Genomic DNA, 22,587 nt, shown 5'->3' with positions numbered 1-22,587 from the left:
TGAGAACAAATTACTGCTCGCTAATACAAATTTATACAGAAATAAATCTTTTAATCATGAAAATCAAAAAATCATGAAATACTGAATTCATGAAGAATTCATAAGAAATCATGAATTTAATTTTTTGTTAAAAATCATAAAACTGAGAGGAAAAGAAATAAAAGCTATTTAGTTTATGAAGTTTATATTCATGAGCTAATAGAGTGCTGTAAATAGTAAAACTTATCTGAATTCCTTAGTAAGAATTCAAGATGGCTGCTATTAGAGACTGTTCTTTCTGGTTTGATTGAGGTTACATTTTAAAGAGCTTTACAATATATATTTAGTATATAAATACTTATAGGATATACATGTAGTATATGCATATAGTGTATACATATAATGTATATACGTATAGCTTCTACATATTTATAGTATATACATGTAATATATACATAACATATTCAAATATGTAAGAGTATTTATATTCAAGCATATAATATATTCACACATATAAGTATATGCATATACATTTACACACATTTATATATTTACACACATACCAGTATATACATTGTATATATATTTACACATATGTATTTACAAACACGCGCACACGTATACATACATATGTATCTATATACACACTAACTAGAGTGTTGGAATAGGTTAAGGTTACTTATTTCAAAATCCAGGTCGTTGTTTCATTTTAGGGTCATGACAAGTCTGTTTGGTGTGTCTGCACTCGTCAGGTTTTTCTCTGTGATTGGTGTTGTTCCAATTTTTTCTGTTTGTTGTGGCTAAGTTACAGTCGTTTAAACCATGATATCAATTATACATATAAAGATTGCTGGTATGTATAACATATCAGTTATAGCATACTACTTTACCTATAATAGTAGCAAGTACAAGAATGAGCAAAGTTTAAAGGTCGTACGAGTCAGAGAAAGCTTTATCTCAGGACTTTCTCATTTGCTAAATAACTTCTGCCTTATATTTATATAATTGTATTTTATCATTATATTATTATGTTATATAATTATATTATACTATTATATTTTATCATTATATTTATATCATATTTTATCATTATATTTATATTGTTTAATCAATATACTTTATCATTATATTTTATCAATATATTATTTATATCATTATATTTTATCAATATATTATTTAAATCATTATATTATATTCATTTTTCAGAAGAATCTGAACCCGTTTGTGACTCCCATCTAGTAGGCAAGGTTAGATTTGGTCTCCGCAGGAATAACCCTGATGCCCTCAACAGACTCGCTGCCACCCACCAACATCGTGAGGCGAGTAACAAAGAAAGAATTTTGGCAAGCATGCCATTACAATCTCATTTCTCTCAGCTGCTCCGACAGGCAGTGAGGCCGGTTAAGCTTAGTCTGCCACCAGAGGCTCCAGCAAGCGAAGATAAAAGATTAAACAGGAGAGTTCGCGTAAGAGGTCAGAGAGTTGACAGCACAGCAAGCCTTCGAATGGTCAATGAACACTCTTCCTTCACGCAGTACGTGAGACTCAACAAGTCAGCTCATCATAGACTCTGTTCTTATCGCAGCTTCTGAGTTCAAAAGCCTCTTTACGCAGAAATATTAAGATGCATCTCACCTGCTTAAACAACATGTTTTAAGACAACCCAAATGAAATGATGCTGAGAACGTGTCATGCAAGACTGTAATATGCTGCTGGGTTGATTTTTCTAGTCATAGGTGTCCGCGAGATAAATATGGCTGAATATAACGGATATCTGTGGTACATCTATGGTATATCTATGGTATATCCATGGTACATCTATGATATATCTATGGTATATCTATGGTACATTTATGGTATATCTATGGTATATCCATGGTACATCTATGATATATCTATGGTATATCTATGATACATCTATGGTATATCTATGATACATCTATGGTATATTTATAATACATCTATGGTATATCCATGGTACATCTATGATATATCTATGGTACATCTATGGTATATCTATGGTACATCTATGGTATATCTATGGTACATCTAGTCTCATGGAGCAACAGAGTATTGTAATCATCCTTAGAACCTGTTCCTGTTTTTACTGACAACTCGTGGCAAAAATTTGATATTTTTTTATCAAATACATGTATTAGCGTGTTTTACAGATTTGGAGCAAACTAGAAGATGCAATAAACTCATTTTGAAATGCAGCCGTATGTTTCACATGTATGTTCATTCTATATTTCTGCCTCAAGTGTTTTGCTGACCTGACTGCCTAAACAAGTTCAGCCTAAGGCTATCCGCAATCAACCTTGTTTTACAATTTACAGTTCTACAACATTTTCTAGGTTTAAAATGAAAATCCAAACATCTTTGTCTATCTATATATAAATCTGAGTATTTGTCATTTGTTTGTTGGTCTGTCGTCTGTATGTCCAGTTATGGCAATAAAGCTTTAGGAAAGAAAAGACCGCTTCACCCTAGAATTGACCTCGGAAATCCCAGTTCTGCAACAGACAGGCGTGCTATCCACTATGCCACATAGCCTTCTAGCCATACTGTAGAATAATTCTGCACACACTTATTACATGTGCCAATTTTGAATGGCGATTGGTTAAAATACACGAGCTTCATCTAGCTGCTTGAACACCTGCATTTACTATTTAGAATGGTACATGTAAATGTTGTTTAAGTTGATTAAAAATAAATTTTCTGTGCAAAAACTTTTATCACCCGTGCGATGCCGGAAATTCAGCAAGTTTACACCTAGAACATGACTATTATCCATCTCTGCAGAAACATTCCGCTAGTTGCAGGTTACATTTTCTGTCTGCTCAAAAATTATCTTGCCCAAGCTCACTAAAGCAGAAGCTAAGTAGAAAGGCAGACAGGATTGCAATCTAGTCATGGAGATAATAACAGAGTTTATAAGCATCCTGACAGCAACCTTCACAGCCTCAGTGGTACACCAGCAGAGTGAAAATTATAATCTTTAGTTTTTCCAAGTATGTTTATGCTGATTCAGTGAAATTACATGACAAAATGACTGAAGTAGAAAGTAAAGGAAGGTCAAGGAAGATAGAATATAAATATAACACTGAGATGTTATGTGAAATAATAATCTGTGGGCTGCGATTGGCACCACATGTTTACAGATGGTAAAACAAAATGGGTTTAAAAAATGCTCAAACAGATTGCAAACAGAAACGAATAATCGCATAGCAAATATTGTTGTTTGCACAATGAGAGCATAGTGACAGTTAGGTGACAGCTCAGTGACACCTCAGTGCGTGCCAGCCCTTTGCAAATCGTTCATCCGTCCACAGACCAGTTGACGAATAACTTAACAGTAGACATCCAAAAAATTCTAGAAACCTTTGTCGAGAAGAAATTGTGCGACCGTATCTGTATAGACACCTCTGATTCGAATAAACCTGCCCGGCTCATGTACTTGAGTGAGAATAGGGGAGCTATCTGGGTCCACCTCTTCCAAGTGAGCTCTCAAAGCTTCATCAAGAGCCTGTGAAAAAAGCAGTGATAATAAAACGGAACAATTATACAGTTCCTACAGAGGACTGGCAGCAAAGGACTGGCAGCAAAGGACTGGCAGCAAAGGACTGGCAGCAAAGGACTGGCAGCAAAGGACTGGCAGCAAAGGGCTGACTGCAAAGAACTGGCAGCATGTCTAGCCTTGGGTTTCTTGGCAATACATGAACCACTGAAAGAGGCATGGACCTATTTACTTATTTAGAAGCGTTAATAAGCAGCCAATAACCTGTCCTAGCTTGCCAAAAGTTTTACTACACATTCCCGCTATTAGAATAATTTAAAGCTGGCTCAGTTTTTTCCATACAGAATCTCTGCAAAGAAGGATTACAACTTCAAGCTCTTATTATATAGAAAATAAATCTAACATCGCTGCTGCTAATGCCATAGTTGTGCCAACACTAATAGGTCAATAACACAGTCAAACATGGATAACTCGCCCACGGATAGCTCGAACACATGGTTAATTCGAACGGTTTCTTTGATCCGTTCCCACGTAATGATAAATTGCTATAGATAACTTAAACTCAACACTGTTAACTCGAACTGTTTTTTGCCCAACGGCTACCGAAACGGTTGTTATCGCTTTAGAAAATCACTTTATTCCAAGCCGTAGAGGTAAACCTCAACTTTTCGTAATTCATAAGCGTCGCTATTACCGCCATTGGCAAAATATTTTTGTCAACGACTTCTCTAAAGGTTTGGTGAAATTTGATTTATACCAAATATCCGCTTAGCGATCGCCCTTCGGAAGCAAGGTAAAGTGAGGTAATCTTTGCATAAACTTCAAGAAAAATCGGCAAAATTGATCGTGGGTAAAACGCTCATAAGAAAAAGATGTCTTTTCTTTTGAGCATTTCAACAACGATCAAGTTTTGCCAATGTCAATCTAAAACACGTCCTGGCAATAACATCACCTCAAACAACAAACCAATCTCAAGTGATAGAAAAATCTCTATACTTTTTGATAAAAACGTTTTAAACTTTACATTAGAAGCATTTAATTTAAAACAAGCCATTTGTGCTTTTGATTTATATTATAGTTTGTATATGTACATGTATCTACTAATAAATAAGTAAATACATGGACTTGTAACAATGCTCTGATAACTTGAACGCTCTGATAATTCGAACACTTTCGCTAGGTCCCATGAAGTTCAAGTTATCCATGTTTGACTGTACCTAGCTACATATAAATGAGTTGTCTGCTTTTTAACTAGAAGTAACTTTAAATAAAAACAGAAGACAAATCCTAAGCTAGCAATCAACAATTGATTCTGTTTCATGTATTACTCATTCAGCAAATTGCTACATAGCCTACCGTAAAGTTGTAGACAACCTGCAAAATTATCACTTGTCACTTTCAAAGAGTCTCTCTAGAACAAGTAAGATGCAATGACTCTTCAATGCAAGATGCAGAACTTAAGCTAGCAAAGACCAGGTGGGAGTTGAGCCTCAACTGATGAGTTGGGGGCAGATACTTTAATAACTGTCTCTCAGCCGTTCTCTAATCCTTTAGTAAGTACCATAAACACTCCCAACACTCACCCATATATCACCACTGATCTTTCCAACATGGGTGAATTTTACAGGTGTGACAATGGACTGTAGTAGTAAGTACCATAAACACTCCCGACACTCACCCATATATCACCACTGATCTTTCCAACCTGGGTGAATTTTACAGGTGTGACATTGGACTGTAGTAGTAAGTACCATAAACACTCCCGACACTCACCCATATATCACCACTGATCTTTCCAACCTGGGTGAATTTTACAGGTGTGACATTGGACTGCTTCAAGTAGACAGGCAGCATATGGTTCTTAGTTCGCGACACTGAATATGGCCAACTTGTGAATGCGGTATCTGTAATAAAAATCTCAACCTTTGCGATGAAACGGCCCACCAAAAAATAGCCATTAAACTTACAGTGACCAACGATTTTCCTTATAGAAGCAAAAAGCAGTGATGGTCCTCCTGTACAAGGGCAATAACCTTCTTGCATAAAATATGTGGCTAAAGCCTAAAATTGTGGGTTGCCTAATCCATATTAATAAAGCCCACATTGTCATTGTACTAGTGGGCTTTATTAATTATGTGTCTGTTTGTCTGAGTAAACCCTAGGCGTTTCTACATTTATTGGTTGATTTCATCCAAACTACACTTGCATACGCTCCGTGTCTTCCGCCAGGTTCCCGTACAAAATTCTCATGACATCACATTCAAAATTTTATTTAAATGATAATGCAGTAAAAAAAGATTCAAACTATAATATTAGATTTTTAAAAACTAGTCTACCATTTATATTTATAAATCTCAGTATTTGTCTTTTTGTTAAACCCTGCGTTCATTTATAGCAATATATAGCAACTCTAGCAAAGAAAAATCTACATGACACTGGATTTGATCTCAGAACCAAATCTAGAGGCAGCGAACAGAACCATTAAGCTACACGAAATGCAATGGTTTCATTGGGCAAGTAGTCATTACATTGGTTAAGATTAAAGTGTTTGCTTAGAGTTAATACCTACCACTGTAGACCGTTACTCATAACGATTGGCTCAAAACACTGGTATTGTGTTAGTAAAGATTTTAGTAAAGATCTAGCGTTCCAAGTAAGTTACTCAAAGTTATTAGGTAATTATCTGATTACCCGTGCAATGCCGTGCATTTGACTAGTTACCAATATTTTACAGAGGCTACAGGGTATCTGTGGAGATGGGTACAAAGAGACTAAGGATAAAAAGATAAAGAAGGTAGGTAGTAGTAGTACAATAGTAGGTACATATATAATATATACATATACTATATATAATGTACTTTAAATGATACACATGATATACATGTACTATATATAATAGTAGGTACATACTGGAATCAAGGGAAAACTGAAATGAGGGTCATAAGTGTATGAAGTAATTTGATATCAAGGGAGCAGGTAAAATGTCCTCCAATAGAGCAGCCATCTTCTATGAAAAAGCGAGACTCTGTCCAGAGGTCTAGTGGGACTTTAACCAAACCTTTCAATACAACTTAGCAGGGGGCCAATGAAGATGCAGAACCACTGATGAGAAACATTCAACATTACTTTTATTTAGTGGGCTATGAAATAATTTTAAGAAAATATTATCAAAAACCTAAAGTAGGTCACCTTTAGGAGGGATCCAACCAGACGGAGTTGGTAAATCCCCGTCTGAAAACTTGGGAACTGGAGGTACGATTGGATCAGCTATAAGGACCTCGACATTAGCCCACTCTTTAGGATCCTTTGTCACCTCATAAGTGTACTCATTCTGTGGGCAGCAGTAGAATCTTGTATTCTACATGTAAAAAGTAATACATAAGCCTTCAGGTTGAAGTATAATGAAGGTCAACTTCAAATTCATGACTACGAGAATGCCTCAATGATTGTTCATCCAGCACTCTCTTTCAATGAAAGATATAATTACAGCACTCTAAAACCTTTCTTCATTAAGGTCTATACTAGAGATGGCATTTGTTGTTTGAAAAGGTGTTATCGACTATGGTTGGAGTTGTCCCACCGATAGCAATAGTATCGAATTATCAATGAGCAGACAGAGTTCACCGATAGTTATCGAGTGACTTTGCAGCTGGTAAAACTATCGAATTATTGTGCCTGAAAAGATCGAGGACTGTGGGAAGGAATAGGAAAAGGTGTTCGAGTTATCAGAGCGTTCAAGTGATCAGAGCACTGTCACAAGTCCATGTATTTTATTAGTAGATAAATGTACATATACAAACTATATATAAATCAAACGCATAGATGGCTTGTTGCAAATTAAAAGGCTTCTAGTGTAAAGTTTAAAAAAAATTAATCAGAAAGTATAGAGGCTTTTCTATCACTTGAGATTAGTTTGTTGTTTGAAGTGATGTGATTGCTAGGACGTTTTCAGATTAAAATTAGCCAAACTTGATCGCTGTTGAAATGCTCAGAAAAAAGACATCTTTTTTGAGCATTTTAACCAATGATATACAGCCCCCAGGAATGATATACAGCCCCCAGGAATGATATACAGCCCCCAGGAATGATATACAGCCCCCAGGAATGATATACAGCCTCAGGAATGATATACAGCCCCCAGGAATGATATACAGCCCCCAGGAATGATATACAGCCCTCAGGAATGATATACAGCTCCCAGGAATGATATACAGCCCCCAGGAATGATATACAGCCCCAAGGAATGATATACAGGGAGCTGTATATCATTGTTTTAACCAAGATCATGTTTGCCGATTTTTCTTCGAAGGTTTGCTCACTTTTCTCAGCTTTCGGAGGGCCATCGCTAAGCGGATGATTGGCAAAATTTGATTTTTGCAAACCTTTTGAAAAGTCGTTAACGAGAATATTTTGCTGATGATGGTAATAACGTCGTCTAAGAACTACTAAAAGTTGAGGTTTATCTCTATGGCTTGAAAAAAAGTGATACTCTAAAGCGATAACAACCGTCGTAGCAGCCATTGGGCAAAAAACTGTTCGAGTTAACCAAGTTGAGGTCGAGTTATCTAAAGCAATTTATCATAGCGTGGGAACGGACCAAACAAAATCCGTTCGAGTTAACCATGTGTTCGAGCTATCCGAAGGCGATAACCATTGGGTTATATTATTTTTTATTATTCGATAACGATATGTTTGCTTCGGATGTTTTGATAGGCTAAAAATAGGCAACATATTCATGTCGAGAAGACAACTATCGACTATCGAAATCGACTATCGAGCTATCGTGCAATCCTAGTCCATACCCTAACCACATGTAAAAACCTTCAGCCACATCGCTAGTCAACTACAAGGTTTTTTGTATCTAACTACAGTAACACATCAACAAGGGGAGTTTTTTAAAGTCTTGAGAATATGGATTTGAACGAATAATCCGATTCACAAATCTGGTGTGAAGTAGATTTTTCATTCATATAACTCTATGGCTATAACTGGACATACAAATGACAAACAGTGAGATATATATATATAGGTTATACATTTAGTTTATGATGCTTTTTCCAAACAAATGGATGGTGCTAGTTGGGACCCAGTTAAGCTCTAGATTACTCTGATTGATTTTTTAATCAAAGTGCATAACAGAGGCGAGTGAGCGTTGAAAAATTTTCAGTTGGAGAAGATTCCGAGCAGGTAGCAATTCAGACTCCAGTCGAGGACTACTATAAAGCTTTCTATAATTATAAGTAAATAATTAATAACTTTAGTGGACTGAAAAATAGTAATCTACTAAAAAGACAATTCGTTATATAATCATGAGTAGAGAGAATGCAAATCTTGAAGCTATGTAAGTTGATATCCTATAGCAAACACTAGTGAACCACCAGCAAAACAATTTCCAATTTGTTAGGCGCTCGACAAAGAGCAAAAACACAGTGAAACGACAACATTCCCGTAAGACAGCCATGGCAACAGAGCAAATATCTAAAAGATATTGGGATTATATACATGTATATATCTAGATTTTATCTAGTTTTGTATTTCATCATGCCTTCCTTACTTTTTTTATTTGACATGTTACTTTTCAGTGACTCAAACAACCAAGGGCTTTGCAATGGTTTAACATTATCATCTGTCCCAAAGTGAAGGGTTGGCTACAAACTTCAGTGTGCAAATGAGTTGCATTTTTAAAACATCCCTCGGTCTATATCAATGTCTATACATGGATGAATTAAGTTTCAATGACTAGCAATCGATGTCCATTGACTGTAGTTGGAAAAGGAAAACTTTTTTTATGTGTTTCTCAGTATTTTTCTATTGATTCAGCATGTAAATATTTTTGCAGGTGATCAGATGAAGTTGTCAGTACAAAGAAATCTATGCTCATAGACTGGCTATCCATTTTTGATAATGTTTGTTGATCAGTCATATAATATTTGGAATATATATTCAGTCATATAGGATTTGCAACCTTTTTGTGTAGACAATTATTTTGCTGAATAGTTCAAAAATGAATATGAATTAACAGCAAGTATTTTTCTGTTTCACGGATCCTTATTAATATTGGCAGAGAAGCTACAAACCTCATAATAATGAGAAGCACTATACTTTGGTAAAATATAAAAAAAAATTTTAATCCTTGTCCTGAACTGTTTGAAACCAATACATGCGTGGTGCAAGTATCCCTTCTCACTGCGCAGTCATTTCAATCTATTAAAATTATCTACCAACAGAATAGGTAAATCAATTATGCGACAGCATCTAAATCAAGTACAATCATACCTCGACATACGAGAAATTTGGGACGTGAGCAAAATTTTGACCAAGTTTCTGTCTTAAGAATGAAGCATATGAGCTGGTTCTCGATGTGGTCAAGTATGCGAGAGGCTGTTTCTGAGAACAACATCACTCGGTTTTTTTTGTTGGGAAGTTTTAAAAAGGCTATCTAACATGATAGTTAAAACGAAGTGAAAAGCACAGAGCAGAAGAAGATAACAAAAATTAAACAGAACTAGAATTAAATTTAGTGTAAAATTTAATCCCTTCTGTAAAGGTTGACTTGCAACAAAATTCACATTACAGTTATTTGGTATCAAAAGATTCACCATGTCTTACTCTGTTGTGTTGTAGGTGCCAAATACGTGGAAATGTGATTACAAGCTTTTAAAAGCTTAAAAACGAAAAGCCGCCGTAGATTGGAATCTATTTATTTTTCTGACATAGTTATGATAGTTTGGTTATTGTCTTGTCACGTGATGTTCTCACGTGAATTGAATGGCTAATAAAAAGCTCAATATAAACTTATCGTAGCACTAGTTTATGACAAACACTTCGGGTTTTACCGAAGACCCTGTATCAAATATAGATGCTCGCTACTTTACAGTTTTGTTTCGGCCTGGTCTAATCGACAAGTCGTAATTTGATCATGTGACCCAATACTTCGCAAATAATTTTTGCACCACTTTTCGATTATCACAGGTGACCAACAAGCTCATCATTATTATCAGACAATGATATGTACTCCTTCAAGGTAAGGTTAAAAAATTAAACAAATTTTTACGATAAGTTATAAGATATCAGTGCTGAAAGTGACAGCATTACAATGACGAGAAAATAGACACATAAGAACAATAGACATGGTTTTATTGAATGCGTGAAGTATATTTGTGAAAAGATTTCGACGAATAAGGTTGCATGAAAGTGTAAACAGAAACCATCTATCACAGCTACGTCACATTTGAGCCGTTTTGGAAAGAGAATCCAAATTACGGTGGTCTCATGTGGCTGCCATTAACTGTTCGTTTTTTAGCTTTTAAGAGCTTGTATTCACATTCCCACATATTTGGCACCTACAACACAACAGAGTAAGACATGGTGAATCTTTTGATATCAAATAACTGTAATGTGAATTTTGTTGCAAGTCAACCTTTAAATGTGTGTTTAGTAGGCTAACTCACTTGAGTTAAATTTCAAGTTTATGTTATATTATATAGTGCCACAAAGATTTAGTGTACCAAACGTGTTGCCATCAAGTCTCTCTCCCTACCTCCCTCCCTACCTCCCTCCCTCTCTCTCTCCCTCTCTCACCACTGTTAGCCACTACATCTGTCTCAAAGGCAAGAACTCATACAGTACTGTACATAACAATGTCACATTTTATTGCAGACCATAACCACATGATAGATAGTACAGTAATACTTCAACTTACAAGTGCCCAAACGTACTAGAAACTTGTGATATGAGCCAGCTTTTAAGCAAGTTTTAGCGCTAACATACGAGCCATGTTTGAGATACGCGCACATGAGTCGGTTGCGAAGTATGTCGGAGGTGTTTTATGAGAACAACATTACTCTGTATTTTTCAACTGCTCAGGTTATACTTTTGTACTGTTTTTGTGCGCGATTTTTTCAGTGCAGAATTATGTGAATTAAAAGTACTGTGCATAGACCGAAAGTTTGCCAGTAAAATGAAAGATAATGCAAAGAAAACGCAAATGATAACAATTGATATTAAACGGAAAATTATTGAAAAATATGCGAAATGTGTATGCATGCAGAAATACATCCACAATTATCAAACAGAAGAAATATATTCAGGGCATTTAATTTTCAAAAAGACTAACCATAGTTTCTAAACGGCGCAGTGATCTTCCCGACCGCTGATGGAGAGACTGCTCTGGCATTGGATAAAAGATAAACAATTGGCCGGTGACAGCGTAACTGAAACGATGCTATGTGAAAAGACCGGTGCTATCTATTAAAACTATAAAAAATAGACATTCGGACAAGTTGGCTACTGGTCGTGCATTAACCCTTTGTGACGACACCCGTGTTCGTCCTTATCGCAACATGCAGAAAGGGCGACAAAGGCAAACGTCCTTTGATAGGTTTCTCTTAAAACGGCCGGCCGTGAGAGCGAAACAAAAGAAAAATTAGCTAACCAGCGAGAAACTTAAAACTATGAACGCCGAAGAAATTTTAATTACGTTAAGTTAAAAATAAAAGTTTGCTTTTAGGTTTGCTTCTAAGTTTGTCTTTTAAGACTTTGATAATATCCAAATTTATTAAAGTCAACTGTTGTAATGAAGGATAACTTATCTCTCCCTCCCTGGCAAATGCTAGCGTTAACTGCTATTGTATGTATTTAATTTTACACTTCAATTAATCACATTTCCTTGCATTATTTTTTATTTGTTGCTTTTTAAAAGCATGTGGTAAGTTGGGACAATAACCAACATGTTCTTTCTGCTACAATATCTTGTCTTGAGTGTTTTATTTGCATTTCTTTAGAGTATGGAAACCAATCAATATATATATATATGTATGTATTTAATTGTTCTATATATAAATAAATTGCACCAACATGCGAGTAAATTGACATACGAGCTCAGTCTCGGAATGCAATAAGCTCGTAAATCGAAGTATGACTGTATTTACTTTGTGAGTGTAGGTAGTGAATTAAAGGAACTAAAAACACATTTTTCCATTGTAATATCCTGTTTATAGGTGTTTTTTCCGGATGATTAGAATAGATTAATTTATATTTAGTTGTTTGTTATATGAAATAGCGCTTTGAGATATGAGAAAATTGACATACTAGTTCATTGACATACTAACTCCGGAATGCATTAAGCTCGTATGTCAAGGTATGACTGTAACTTGAGTGCAAACGCAATGTTGCATCTTTATCAAGGTTAAGCATATATCTCACAGATTAACGCTGTACCACATCTAAGATCTATATTTCTTTTTATGGTGCACCTGATGATTAACTTGCACTATGTTTTATATGCCAGTGATTTTAGCTTACCCTGCGCACAATGTAAGCTCTGTGTAGGCCTATTCTTAAACGTTTTGCGATTTATTGCTTTATCCTCGTTTTGCTGAAGGTGACTGGCAATACTTGTATTTAACTATTTTGATGTGTTATTTCTTAATTCACACAATAAATCTGAATGTTTATTTAGACGCACAAATATGGCAACACATTTAGGTGAATCTTTCATTTCTTGCCAAAAGCCAAGCCTGACAATGATTTATTGGTTCCTCGAAAGCTACACACATTGTCGAAAATCACTCAATATGTTAGTCCTTGCAAAGCTATGAGATCAATGATATACAGCCCCCACATGGGGGGGGCTGTATATCATTGATGAGGTTGAGCTTAACCCATTCAGGCCTGTTCCCAGTTACTACGGGAAGAGTTGTGTTCTCCAGGGCTCGTTCCCGGACTCTACGGGTTAAATTTTGATTCACTCTATTGCTTAGCTGTTTAGGTATATCGGTTTTATTCATTCACCATACGAAGTTTAAGAGCTTGGGCATCATTTTGATATCGAGTATGTGACTGGACGAAAGTTTTAACTAACAAATTACGTGATAGATATCAACTGTTTTGAAAATTTGTTGATCGCCATTTTGGAAGGTTTATCCGAACGATGGCAAAAATTTTAAGTGAATTAGATGTGGTAATCAGCTCATAGGAAGAAAATAGCAACGAAAGTAATGTTCAAGAAGAAAATGAAAACTTTCTGATAGAAGAAGCTAAGTTTTATGTGGCTATTTATTGAATTTTACTGAAAAAAAAAAATAAAAAGCTGAATTTTTTCTTGTGAATTTCAAACAAACTTTATTCTAACAGTGTAAGATATGGATTTTTTCATGATACACATGATTATAACATTTTCAATCCAATAAAATTTAGATCTTTTTGCAGCATGAACTCATCACTCTATTACCCCATAATAAATAATAATTTTATGATTTCCTTGTAGAACTACAAGATAATAAAAATTTCTTATTTCATTTATATCCAATTGTTCAACCCACAGTTAGTCAAGCATATAGTTCTCAACCTCAACATCTACTATAAATTAGCCCCAACCACTAGGCTCTAATATTGGTTGATTGGGGACACTTACCAAAGTAATCATCTTCATGACTTTCTGTATTTATATCTACAGTATCAAAAAATATTTGCAATTTGTATTACCAATTGTTAGCTGCAGTAGACTACTTATTTTCAATTTTTTATCAGGTATTCACCCTGAAAAGCTACTAAAGCGCAATTTTTTCTAGGCTGTACGAGAAGTTGGAAAGCAAATAGGTTGCTTACTACCGATCATATTTGCTACATGTAGGTGAAAACAGGCAAGGGCTTGTGAGTGATGATGCCATTGATGATGAGCCTAGGGCTTCAACACCAATATCTGATGAATACCGCATCAACTAACTTATAATGGGAGCAAATATGCATGTGTAGTTGGCATCAAATAACTCTCACTGTGTCATCGTTTTTTTTAAGAACACACCCATATTATACATGTATATATTGTTTTATTTTCACGCATATTCACTTTTACTGTATTTTTTACAATATATTCTGCTGTATTTTTACACATAGGGGCCTACTTTCTTTGCTGGTGATTGTCTGTTAGCTGGTAACTTGAGTATCTTTTTTATGCATAATATATTCATAATAACTTCTGCAATGCATTTCAATATAAATTAACAAATTGTTTGATTATATTATTGATAAAACTGTCAGTGACGTAGTGTTGGTAAGCTCGTAACACCTGTTCTACTGCTTGGAATTGAGAATTTTTTTTTTATTTGCTGCTGGTAAAGTTTGCTATCAATCTAGCATAGGTCCAACAATGTCAGTACCAAAAAACCGCTTGTGAGCTGCTATGAAACATGAAAAATGATTTTGATTAAAAAATAGTTCACGGAAGTATTAGAATTTGTGGTTAGTAGAATTTGTAAAGGTGCACAGACATTTATATCAAATTGTAGCCTGGAATGTCTTTGTTAAGCTGCAAAAAACAAATCAAGATTATTTTGAAAAGAACTCTAGTTATACTCAATTTTGTGTAGCTCTATTTTAATTGTAAGGCTACTGAAAAATTAATTAGGCTGGGGGGCAGTCAACCAATAACTAATTAGTCCTGAATGGGTTAACGATGCAAAACCATCTGCAAAACCTACCCACATGTAACTGCATAAATTGAGAAAAGACCTTGCACCACCGGATAAATTGAAAAAAAACAAATCAGCCATATCCAATCAGCAACCAGAGATTGCTTAGCGAGTTTAGTACAACGGAATACCAGACGAACGCACCGTTTCCATAGGCAAAATACTGTGATGGATTTACTAAGCTGAGTTGTTTTAATTGCCATAAGCATTCAGCTATTCTCAGATTAGCCCTATAATTTAAAAGCCAGCTTGCGTGGAAAGCCCGTTGATTAACACTCAGCCCTTGCTATATAAGCAATGGTGCTTCAGTGTTAAGACGGGAAAACAAAGAGCACAGAGCTAGTGATACGGACTCCAAACAACAGAACTAAAGACTGAGAGTTACGTTCTTAACCTGCATTAAGAACAGTGTGGTAACATTAACCTACCTTTGTGCAGCTTTGTATATCTTTGGTAACATATATATTGCTTAACATTCTTACATTTACAAGTGTAACTGTTTTGGGTATTTATTATTGTAACTCATTTCAGCATTACGCTTGATTGTAGTGAATTGTTCTAATTGTTCTATCTTCTCATGTTTATAGAGCTTGTGTGAATAAAAGCCATTATTCACCAGACACTTTGTTGCAACAATTACAGTTGTGCATGAGAGCTATTACTCGTTTAGTATAAGACAACTTGTACGCAGAACCCACTTGCTAGTGGTTAGTCAGCGCTGACTTCCACAACATTGGTGGCAGCAGTGGGATATCTGTAATCCTGTTGCTACTGAAAGTTTAGCTGTACGCACAACCTAGTGATTGTTGAACAGCTCTCTGGAAAGAGATGGCTCAAGGCGGAGACTCCAGAATGTTTACTAATCCATTTCTGCCGATAAGTAAGCCATTCTTGGACGCGACTAATCCATTTACTGATACTGATGAGAAACAGCCCAAGCAAGTCATGCACTCCGATACATCAGTACACGTTGATGGGATGACCTTCATTGACGATATGTACCGGAAATATGTGTTGGAACTGCAGGACAGACAGGCTGCCAGCAGTCGCATATCTTCTTCAGCAGCAGGAGGACTCCACAATTTGGCACATCCTCCTGTTTCCACTCCCCGACCAACGGAGCAGCTACAGTCAACCAGGTTGGTCGAGCCTACTTCAAAGAAGGATGAGGTTCCTAACTATACACTCAGTGGTCGAGTGGATCTCAGGTTACCACACTTTGATGGGCATGGAGATATAAACTTATTTATACAACAATTTACTGAAATTTGTGATGTAAGCCGATGGGATGACCGAGTCGCACTAATACAACTAAGATCCTGCTTAGAGCAAACAGCCAAAGACTGTGGAAGAGCTGAAACGGTTGCTGAGGTAAATAGGAAGCTGCTACAGATGTTTGGACTGTCTGCATCCGAAGCAAGAGAACAGCTGCACTATTTACACCAACGAGCAGGAGAAGATTACCTATCATTGGGTAACAGAGTAGAGAGGCTGTCAAAGTTAGCCTATGGTGGTCTTGGGTGTGCTGTCGAGAATGAGATGGCCTTAGAACACTTCCAGCGAGCCGTGAATGACCCTGCACTTCGGCGGCACCTGCTGCTGGTCAAGGCTTCAAATCTGGAGGAAGCCATTACCGCAGCAAAACATTATGAAATAGCTGGGCGTCAACCAGTACCCTCAAGAACTAGAAATCCTCCAAGAGTTACCCAAATAGATAATCCAAGCGGTACTAGTGGCAAAGCTGCAGAAGACAACTCTGAAACGGATCTGGCTGAGGTTCTGTTCTCCATGTCATTAGAACTGGAAAAACAGACAAAGCTGATAAAAAATCAGTCTGCCCGTATTGCTTCTCTAGAGCAAAGAAGTGTTGACACAACCAATGTCAAGTCTCATAGAGCCAGACGTTGCTTCATATGTGGAGACTCTTCCCATCTGATGCGGAGTTGTAAAGTACGGAAGAAAAGACCACCACCATCCAAAAATCCTAATCAGGAAAACTAGCAAGGTTCACTCCTAAGATTACGGGTAAAGTGGGTGGACCGGTGTCAGATACCCGTTACAGAAAACCAAATAGGCAGGACAGGAGAGAAACAAGGGTGAGCCAAGCAGACAGTCCTGGTGAGTTGTCACAATTAAAACCAATCATTAGGAAACCTGATTTGCTTCCCTTGCCTCTTCATTGCTCTGGAGATGCTGCGAACCCTCCGGTAGGTCAATCTAATTGCAGTACTAGGGTTGATGCAGAGCATCCTTGTATAAATTTTGCAGCCACTGCTTCTGCACTCTATATTCCAGGAAAAGTTGAGGGCTGTTCAATACACTATTTAGTAGACAGTGGATGTACCCTCAACTTGCTGGCAAGGAGAATGTTTGATAGGCTGCCACGGAAGTTTCTTGGTGGATTGCTGGCATTTGAACACACTACAGGCACTCTGGCAGATGGATCTGGTTTGAAATTTTATGGACAGATAAAATTAGCTGGCAGATTAAGGTCGGAACCAATCGAATTAGACTTTGTTGTTGCAGATATTGAACCAGATGCTATACTTGGAATGCCCTTTATAGTAAGCCATAATTGCTTAGTTAGTTGTTTAGACACTACTGTTGTGATGAATGGTAAACACCTTAGATGCACTAACCAGCGTGGTATAGATTTTGTTAGTAGGGTACAGGTAATCGCTAATGAATCTATTCCTGCTAGATCTGAACAGTTGGTCCGGTGTCGGTTGTTAAATAACATTTGTACCCCTGTTGGCATAGTAGAAGACACAGGGGTTGCGGTTAAGCATGGCATAGCTATTGCTGCTAGTGTGAGTACATGGAGTGAAGAAAGGAAATTTTTTGTTAGGTGCATTAATCCTGCAATGCAAGTATGTCACCTTAATGCTGGATCTATTATAGGGCAGTGTGTCAGCTTGGAGAAGGGACAGATTGTTAATTCATCTGTTCATATGATGGATTGGAACCACAGGAAGCGTGTCTCAGATGAAAATATCCCTGCTATTCCATCTCACTTGGAGAGCCTATATGAAGAGGCAACTGAGGCATGTTCTCAGCTTTCGCAACGCAAAGTGATTGCCAAGCTGTTGCATAGCTTCAGTGATGTCTTTTCAAAAGGTGACTCTGATCAAGGACTGACTTCTTTAATGAAACATTCTATCCCTGTGAAGGCGATGTCACAGCCAATTAAACAGGCTCCAAGGAGTTTAGGGGCTGAAGCCGAGGTCAGCAAGCAAGTTCACGAGTTGTCAAAGCACGGTCTTATTGAGCCTGCATATGGAGCATGGAGCTCTCCTGTTGTACTCGTGAAAAAGAAAGATGGCAGCTGGAGGTTTTGCATTGACTATCGCAGATTAAATGCTATTACAGTCCATGATGCTCACCCCCTGCCTCGTATAGATGAAAGTCTGGAGGCCTTGGCTGGCAGCAAACTTTTCTCCACACTGGATCTCATGAGCGGCTATTGGCAAATTTCACTAGATGAAGATGCTAAAGATAAGTCGGCATTTTGCGTTAGAGAAGGCCTGTGGAGATGGAAAGTCTTGCCATTTGGTTTGACGGCAGCTCCGGCAACATTTCAACGAATGATGGAGCAAGTGCTACATGGACTGCATTGGAAGACTTTGCTGCTATATCTAGACGATGTTATAGTCATGGGTAACAGCTTCGAAGAACATTACCTCAACCTTGAAGAGGTCCTATCTCAGTTTCGATCGGCCAAGCTCAAGCTTAAGCCCTCCAAATGCCATCTCTTTCAAGAAGAAGTGGCATATTTGGGACATATAGTTAGTAGTAATGGTGTAGCAACTGATCCAAAGAAAATATCTGCTGTTGCTACTTGGCCATCTCCGAAGAATGTGACCGAGCTACAATCTTTTCTTGGGACTGTTGGTTACTATCGTCAGTATGTCCAGGACTTTGCCAACAAAGCCCGACCACTGACAAAGCTAACCAGTAAAACAGCCAAGTTCGAATGGACCGAGGAGTGCCATGCAGCTTTTAACATACTGAAGCAGTCGCTACTGACGGCCCCAGTTCTGGGTTATCCAAACCCGGCCCTTGACTATATCCTGGACACAGATGCTTCTCTTAATGGGGTTGGTGCAGTTTTGTCTCAAATCCAAGATGGCCAGGAACGGGTAATATCCTATTATAGTCGTGCTTTGTCACGTGCTCAGCAAAACTATTGTGTGACTAGAAGAGAACTGTTAGCTGTTGTTAAAGCTGTTGCTCATTTTCGTCCATATTTGTATGGTAAAGAGTTCAAAATTCGTACTGATCATGCTTCACTTTTATGGTTATGCAGGAGGACTACGCCGTCTGCCCAAGTTGCAAGATGGTTAGAGATCTTGAACGAATTCACCTTAGCCATAGAGCATCGACCAGGGAGCAAACATGGGAATGCTGATGGGTTATCAAGGAGGCCATGCCACGACTGCACCAAATGCGACAGAGTCACGAAACAATGTGGAGGACCAAGCATGGGCCAAATTAGACATGAACTATCAAAGCAGGCACAAAATGAAAACCCTGTGTGTACTAGGATTGCTGGAGAGAAGTTAATGGCACAAGAGTGTGCCGATGACTTATTGGATGAAAACCACATTCATGAAGTGGTTGGTACAGACTGTAAAGCATCAGCTAGGAGTGGACCAGAGTCCTCACAAACTGCCAGCTTAATCGTAACTAACGGTGATGGTTGTTGCATGGTAGAAGATTCCAGCACTAGTGATGACTGCCAGAATGATGAGGAGCAGACAACTTTAGATTATTCTTCTAATCAACAAGGGGGTCGCAACCAACCTTCACCAACGCCACAGTCGGATACACCCAGCTCTGATGAACTGTGTCAGGCTCAGTTGCTCCCAAGTGATATTGCGACTATCTACAATGCTGTCAAGAATCAATCTCTTGATCCAGCTATAGTCAACCTTGGCAGTACAGAATTACGAAAGCTTAGCACCATGCTCTCTTTAATGCGAATAAGAGAGGATCAAGTGCTGGTAACTCGTATACTTGTTGGGAAAAGATCTCGGGAGGTGATACTTTGTCCTATGAACATGCGGAAGCAGGTGGTATGGAACACACATACCCTTTTTCATGCCGGGATATTGAGGACCCTCCGGAGACTTAGACTAACATGGTACTGGCCTGGAATGACGTCTGATGTTCGACGTATAGTGAACAGCTGCGAAATATGCCAGCGAGCGAAGTCTGGAGGTTTGCATCATTTTTCAAGTCATAGACCTCTCTGGGTTGGCCGTCCTTGGCAAAAGGTTGAGATTGACTTAGTTGGACCGCTGCCTTTCACCCCTCGAGGAAACCGATGGATTTTAGTGTTGACAGATCATTTCACCCGTTGGCAAGATGCTGTACCTCTACCTGATGCTACAGCTCCTATAATTGCTGAAGCTTTAGATAGCCGCATCTTTTGCTACTTCGGATTACCCGAAGAGCTCCATAGTGACCGAGGAACACAGTTCGAAGGTGACCTTATGGCAGAACTTTGCGCCATGTGGAGAATCACTAAAACTCGGACAACTGCCTATCATCCCCAATCTAACGGGGTGGTGGAACGTGGAAATAGAACCTTGGGTGATTCCCTTCGCTGTCTTCTACTTAGTCAGATGGAAGCGCAAGAAAACTGGGACATTGTGCTACCACAGATCATGAGGGCCTTTAGGGCAACCCCACATGCAGCAACAGAAGAAACTGCAAACTATATGATGCTAGGACGGGAATGTAGGCTACCTGACCAGCTAATAGGCGGGACACATGTCGATGAGACTACACGAAGTGAATATGCCTCACATATGCAAGACCAGTTAGATACTGCTTACCAGTTGATTCGCACTCAACAAATGCTACCTCCTAGATTACCTGAACAGGAGGATGCAATCTTCAAAGAAGGAGATCTGGTGTTAGTGCAAAACAAACGGAGACGTAAAGGGATTCACCCAAAATTACTACCAAAGTTTAATGGGCCATTCGTTGTAAAGAAGGTCTTTGACAACGGCACTTATAAGGTTGCTGGTCAAGGAACAATCAATGAATGTCGTCTCAAGCTGTTCACGCCGGCATCTGATCCAGCTGGACAACTGAGAAGCCCAAGGACCAGCTCGGATGTTGACCAGTCAAGGAATGATTCTCTCAGTGATATAGAAGAGCATATCGGGCATGAAGAGAATCCAGCATCACCAGATGCTGCACTCGATCAGCATTTTGATGATCTCAACATGTCCTGGGAAGAACAAGTTCCGCTTCCTGAACGGCCAAGGCGAGCCTTGAGAAAACCTCCCTGGTTGAAGGATCATGTGTTATATTGAGCTTCGAGGCCTTAAAAGAAGATATTGGTATGTCCGATGACACCAAGTTTGGAAACTCACTTGGGGAGTCTCGGATGCCTTTATCTACGGTCTCGAGCCTTGCTATAGCATCAACCATCACTTAAAACATTCAACTCACTCGAACCAGCTGTATTATTAGGATAACTAAGCATTGTAACCTAAGGTTACAACAGGGTTGTCAACATTGGAGCTGGATCCCTAATCCATCCTTTATCGACGCTTGTGAGCCAATATTAAAATACCGGCACTGCATCTAGGGGTGGAGAATGTGATGGATTTACTAAGCTGAGTTGTTTTAATTGCCATAAGCATTCAACTATTCTCAGATTAGCCCTATAATTTAAAAGCCAGCTTGCGTGGAAAGCCCGTTGATTAACACTCAGCCCTTGCTATATAAGCAATGGTGCTTCAGTGTTAAGATGGGAAAACAAAGAGCACAGAGCTAGTGATACGGACTCCAAACAACGGAACTAAAGACTGGGAGTTACGTCCTTAACCTGCATTAAGAACAGTGTGGTAACATTAACCTACCTTTGTACAGCTTTGTATATCTTTGGTAACATATATATTGCTTAACATTCTTACATTTACAAGTGTAACTGTTTTGGGTATTTATTATTGTAACTCATTTCAGCATTACGCTTGATTGTAGTGAATTGTTCTAATTGTTCTATCTTCTCATGTTTATAGAGCTTGTGTGAATAAAAACCATTATTCACCAGACACTTTGTTGCAACAATTACAGTTGTGCATGAGAGCTATTACTCGTTCAGTATAAGACAACTTGTACGCAGAACCCACTTGCTAGTGGTTAGTCAGCGCTGACTTCCACAACAATACCATACTTGCTGTCATTTTGCAACACATACCGAAGGTAAAAGCAAGTAAAAATAATGCGAAACATTTACGTCATAAAATAAGTAAGAAATTATAATTATATTTTGTTCTTGAACTATTATTTTAAGGATCATATAATACTAAATGGAAGAAAATGTATGTAGCGAATCGAGAGATTCGACTTAGATTGCCACATAAAACGAGAAACAATCAGCATATTTTGCACACATTTCGCTACAAAACATAACAATTTCTGAAAATCTAACCAGTATTTGTGCTGATTTGACCGCCTGGACAGTTTGCTTGCTTTTTATACCATTTAATAAAATATTTACAGCGCTCTTTGCAAATGCCATGCTTAAAAATGTGACTCGCTTGGCAAACATAGACCAAAGTCAATGTCTTCTTTAGCCGACTAATAAACGTATCACAAAGT

General features: G+C 37.9%; 1 protein-coding gene across 2 annotated transcripts; it reads right to left on the bottom strand.

Annotated features, from left to right (window-relative positions):
- Window positions 1-2,895: 2,895 nt before the first annotated feature.
- Window positions 2,896-22,514, bottom strand: LOC137396124 (large ribosomal subunit protein mL49-like). 2 transcript variants are annotated; one of them, XM_068082280.1, is made up of 5 exons: window positions 22,418-22,514; window positions 6,686-6,854; window positions 5,270-5,400; window positions 4,853-4,870; window positions 2,896-3,505 (listed from the first exon to the last, which is right to left on the bottom strand). In XM_068082280.1, exons 1-5 carry the CDS (start codon window positions 22,505-22,507, stop codon window positions 3,353-3,355), a joined length of 561 nt encoding a protein of 186 aa, XP_067938381.1. In that variant the 5' UTR covers window positions 22,508-22,514; the 3' UTR covers window positions 2,896-3,352. The 2 variants fall into 2 exon arrangements, with proteins under 2 accessions (XP_067938381.1, XP_067938382.1); XM_068082281.1 differs by lacking the exon at window positions 4,853-4,870.
- Between the last annotated feature and the right edge of the window lie 73 nt (window positions 22,515-22,587).

The sequence above is a fragment of the Watersipora subatra genome, chromosome 5, assembly GCF_963576615.1.
Source record: "Watersipora subatra chromosome 5, tzWatSuba1.1, whole genome shotgun sequence".
In the NCBI taxonomy this organism is placed as follows: Eukaryota; Metazoa; Bryozoa; class Gymnolaemata; order Cheilostomatida; family Watersiporidae; genus Watersipora; species Watersipora subatra.
Note: the sequence above shows the minus strand (reverse complement) of the source record. Positions and strands in the feature narration are given on the sequence as shown.

Bases quoted from the DNA above. Each gene is read 5' to 3' on its own strand.
- LOC137396124 (XM_068082280.1), bottom strand. From the start codon at position 22,507: ATGGCATTTGCAAAGAGCGCTGTAAATATTTTATTAAATGGTATAAAA. The intron at 6,855-22,417 runs GTTAGATTTTCA...TTTTACATGTAG, and splicing joins TCAAATCAGCACAAATACTG to AATACAAGATTCTACTGCTG. The intron at 5,401-6,685 runs GTGACCTACTTT...TTTTTATTACAG, and splicing joins TGGTTGGATCCCTCCTAAAG to ATACCGCATTCACAAGTTGG.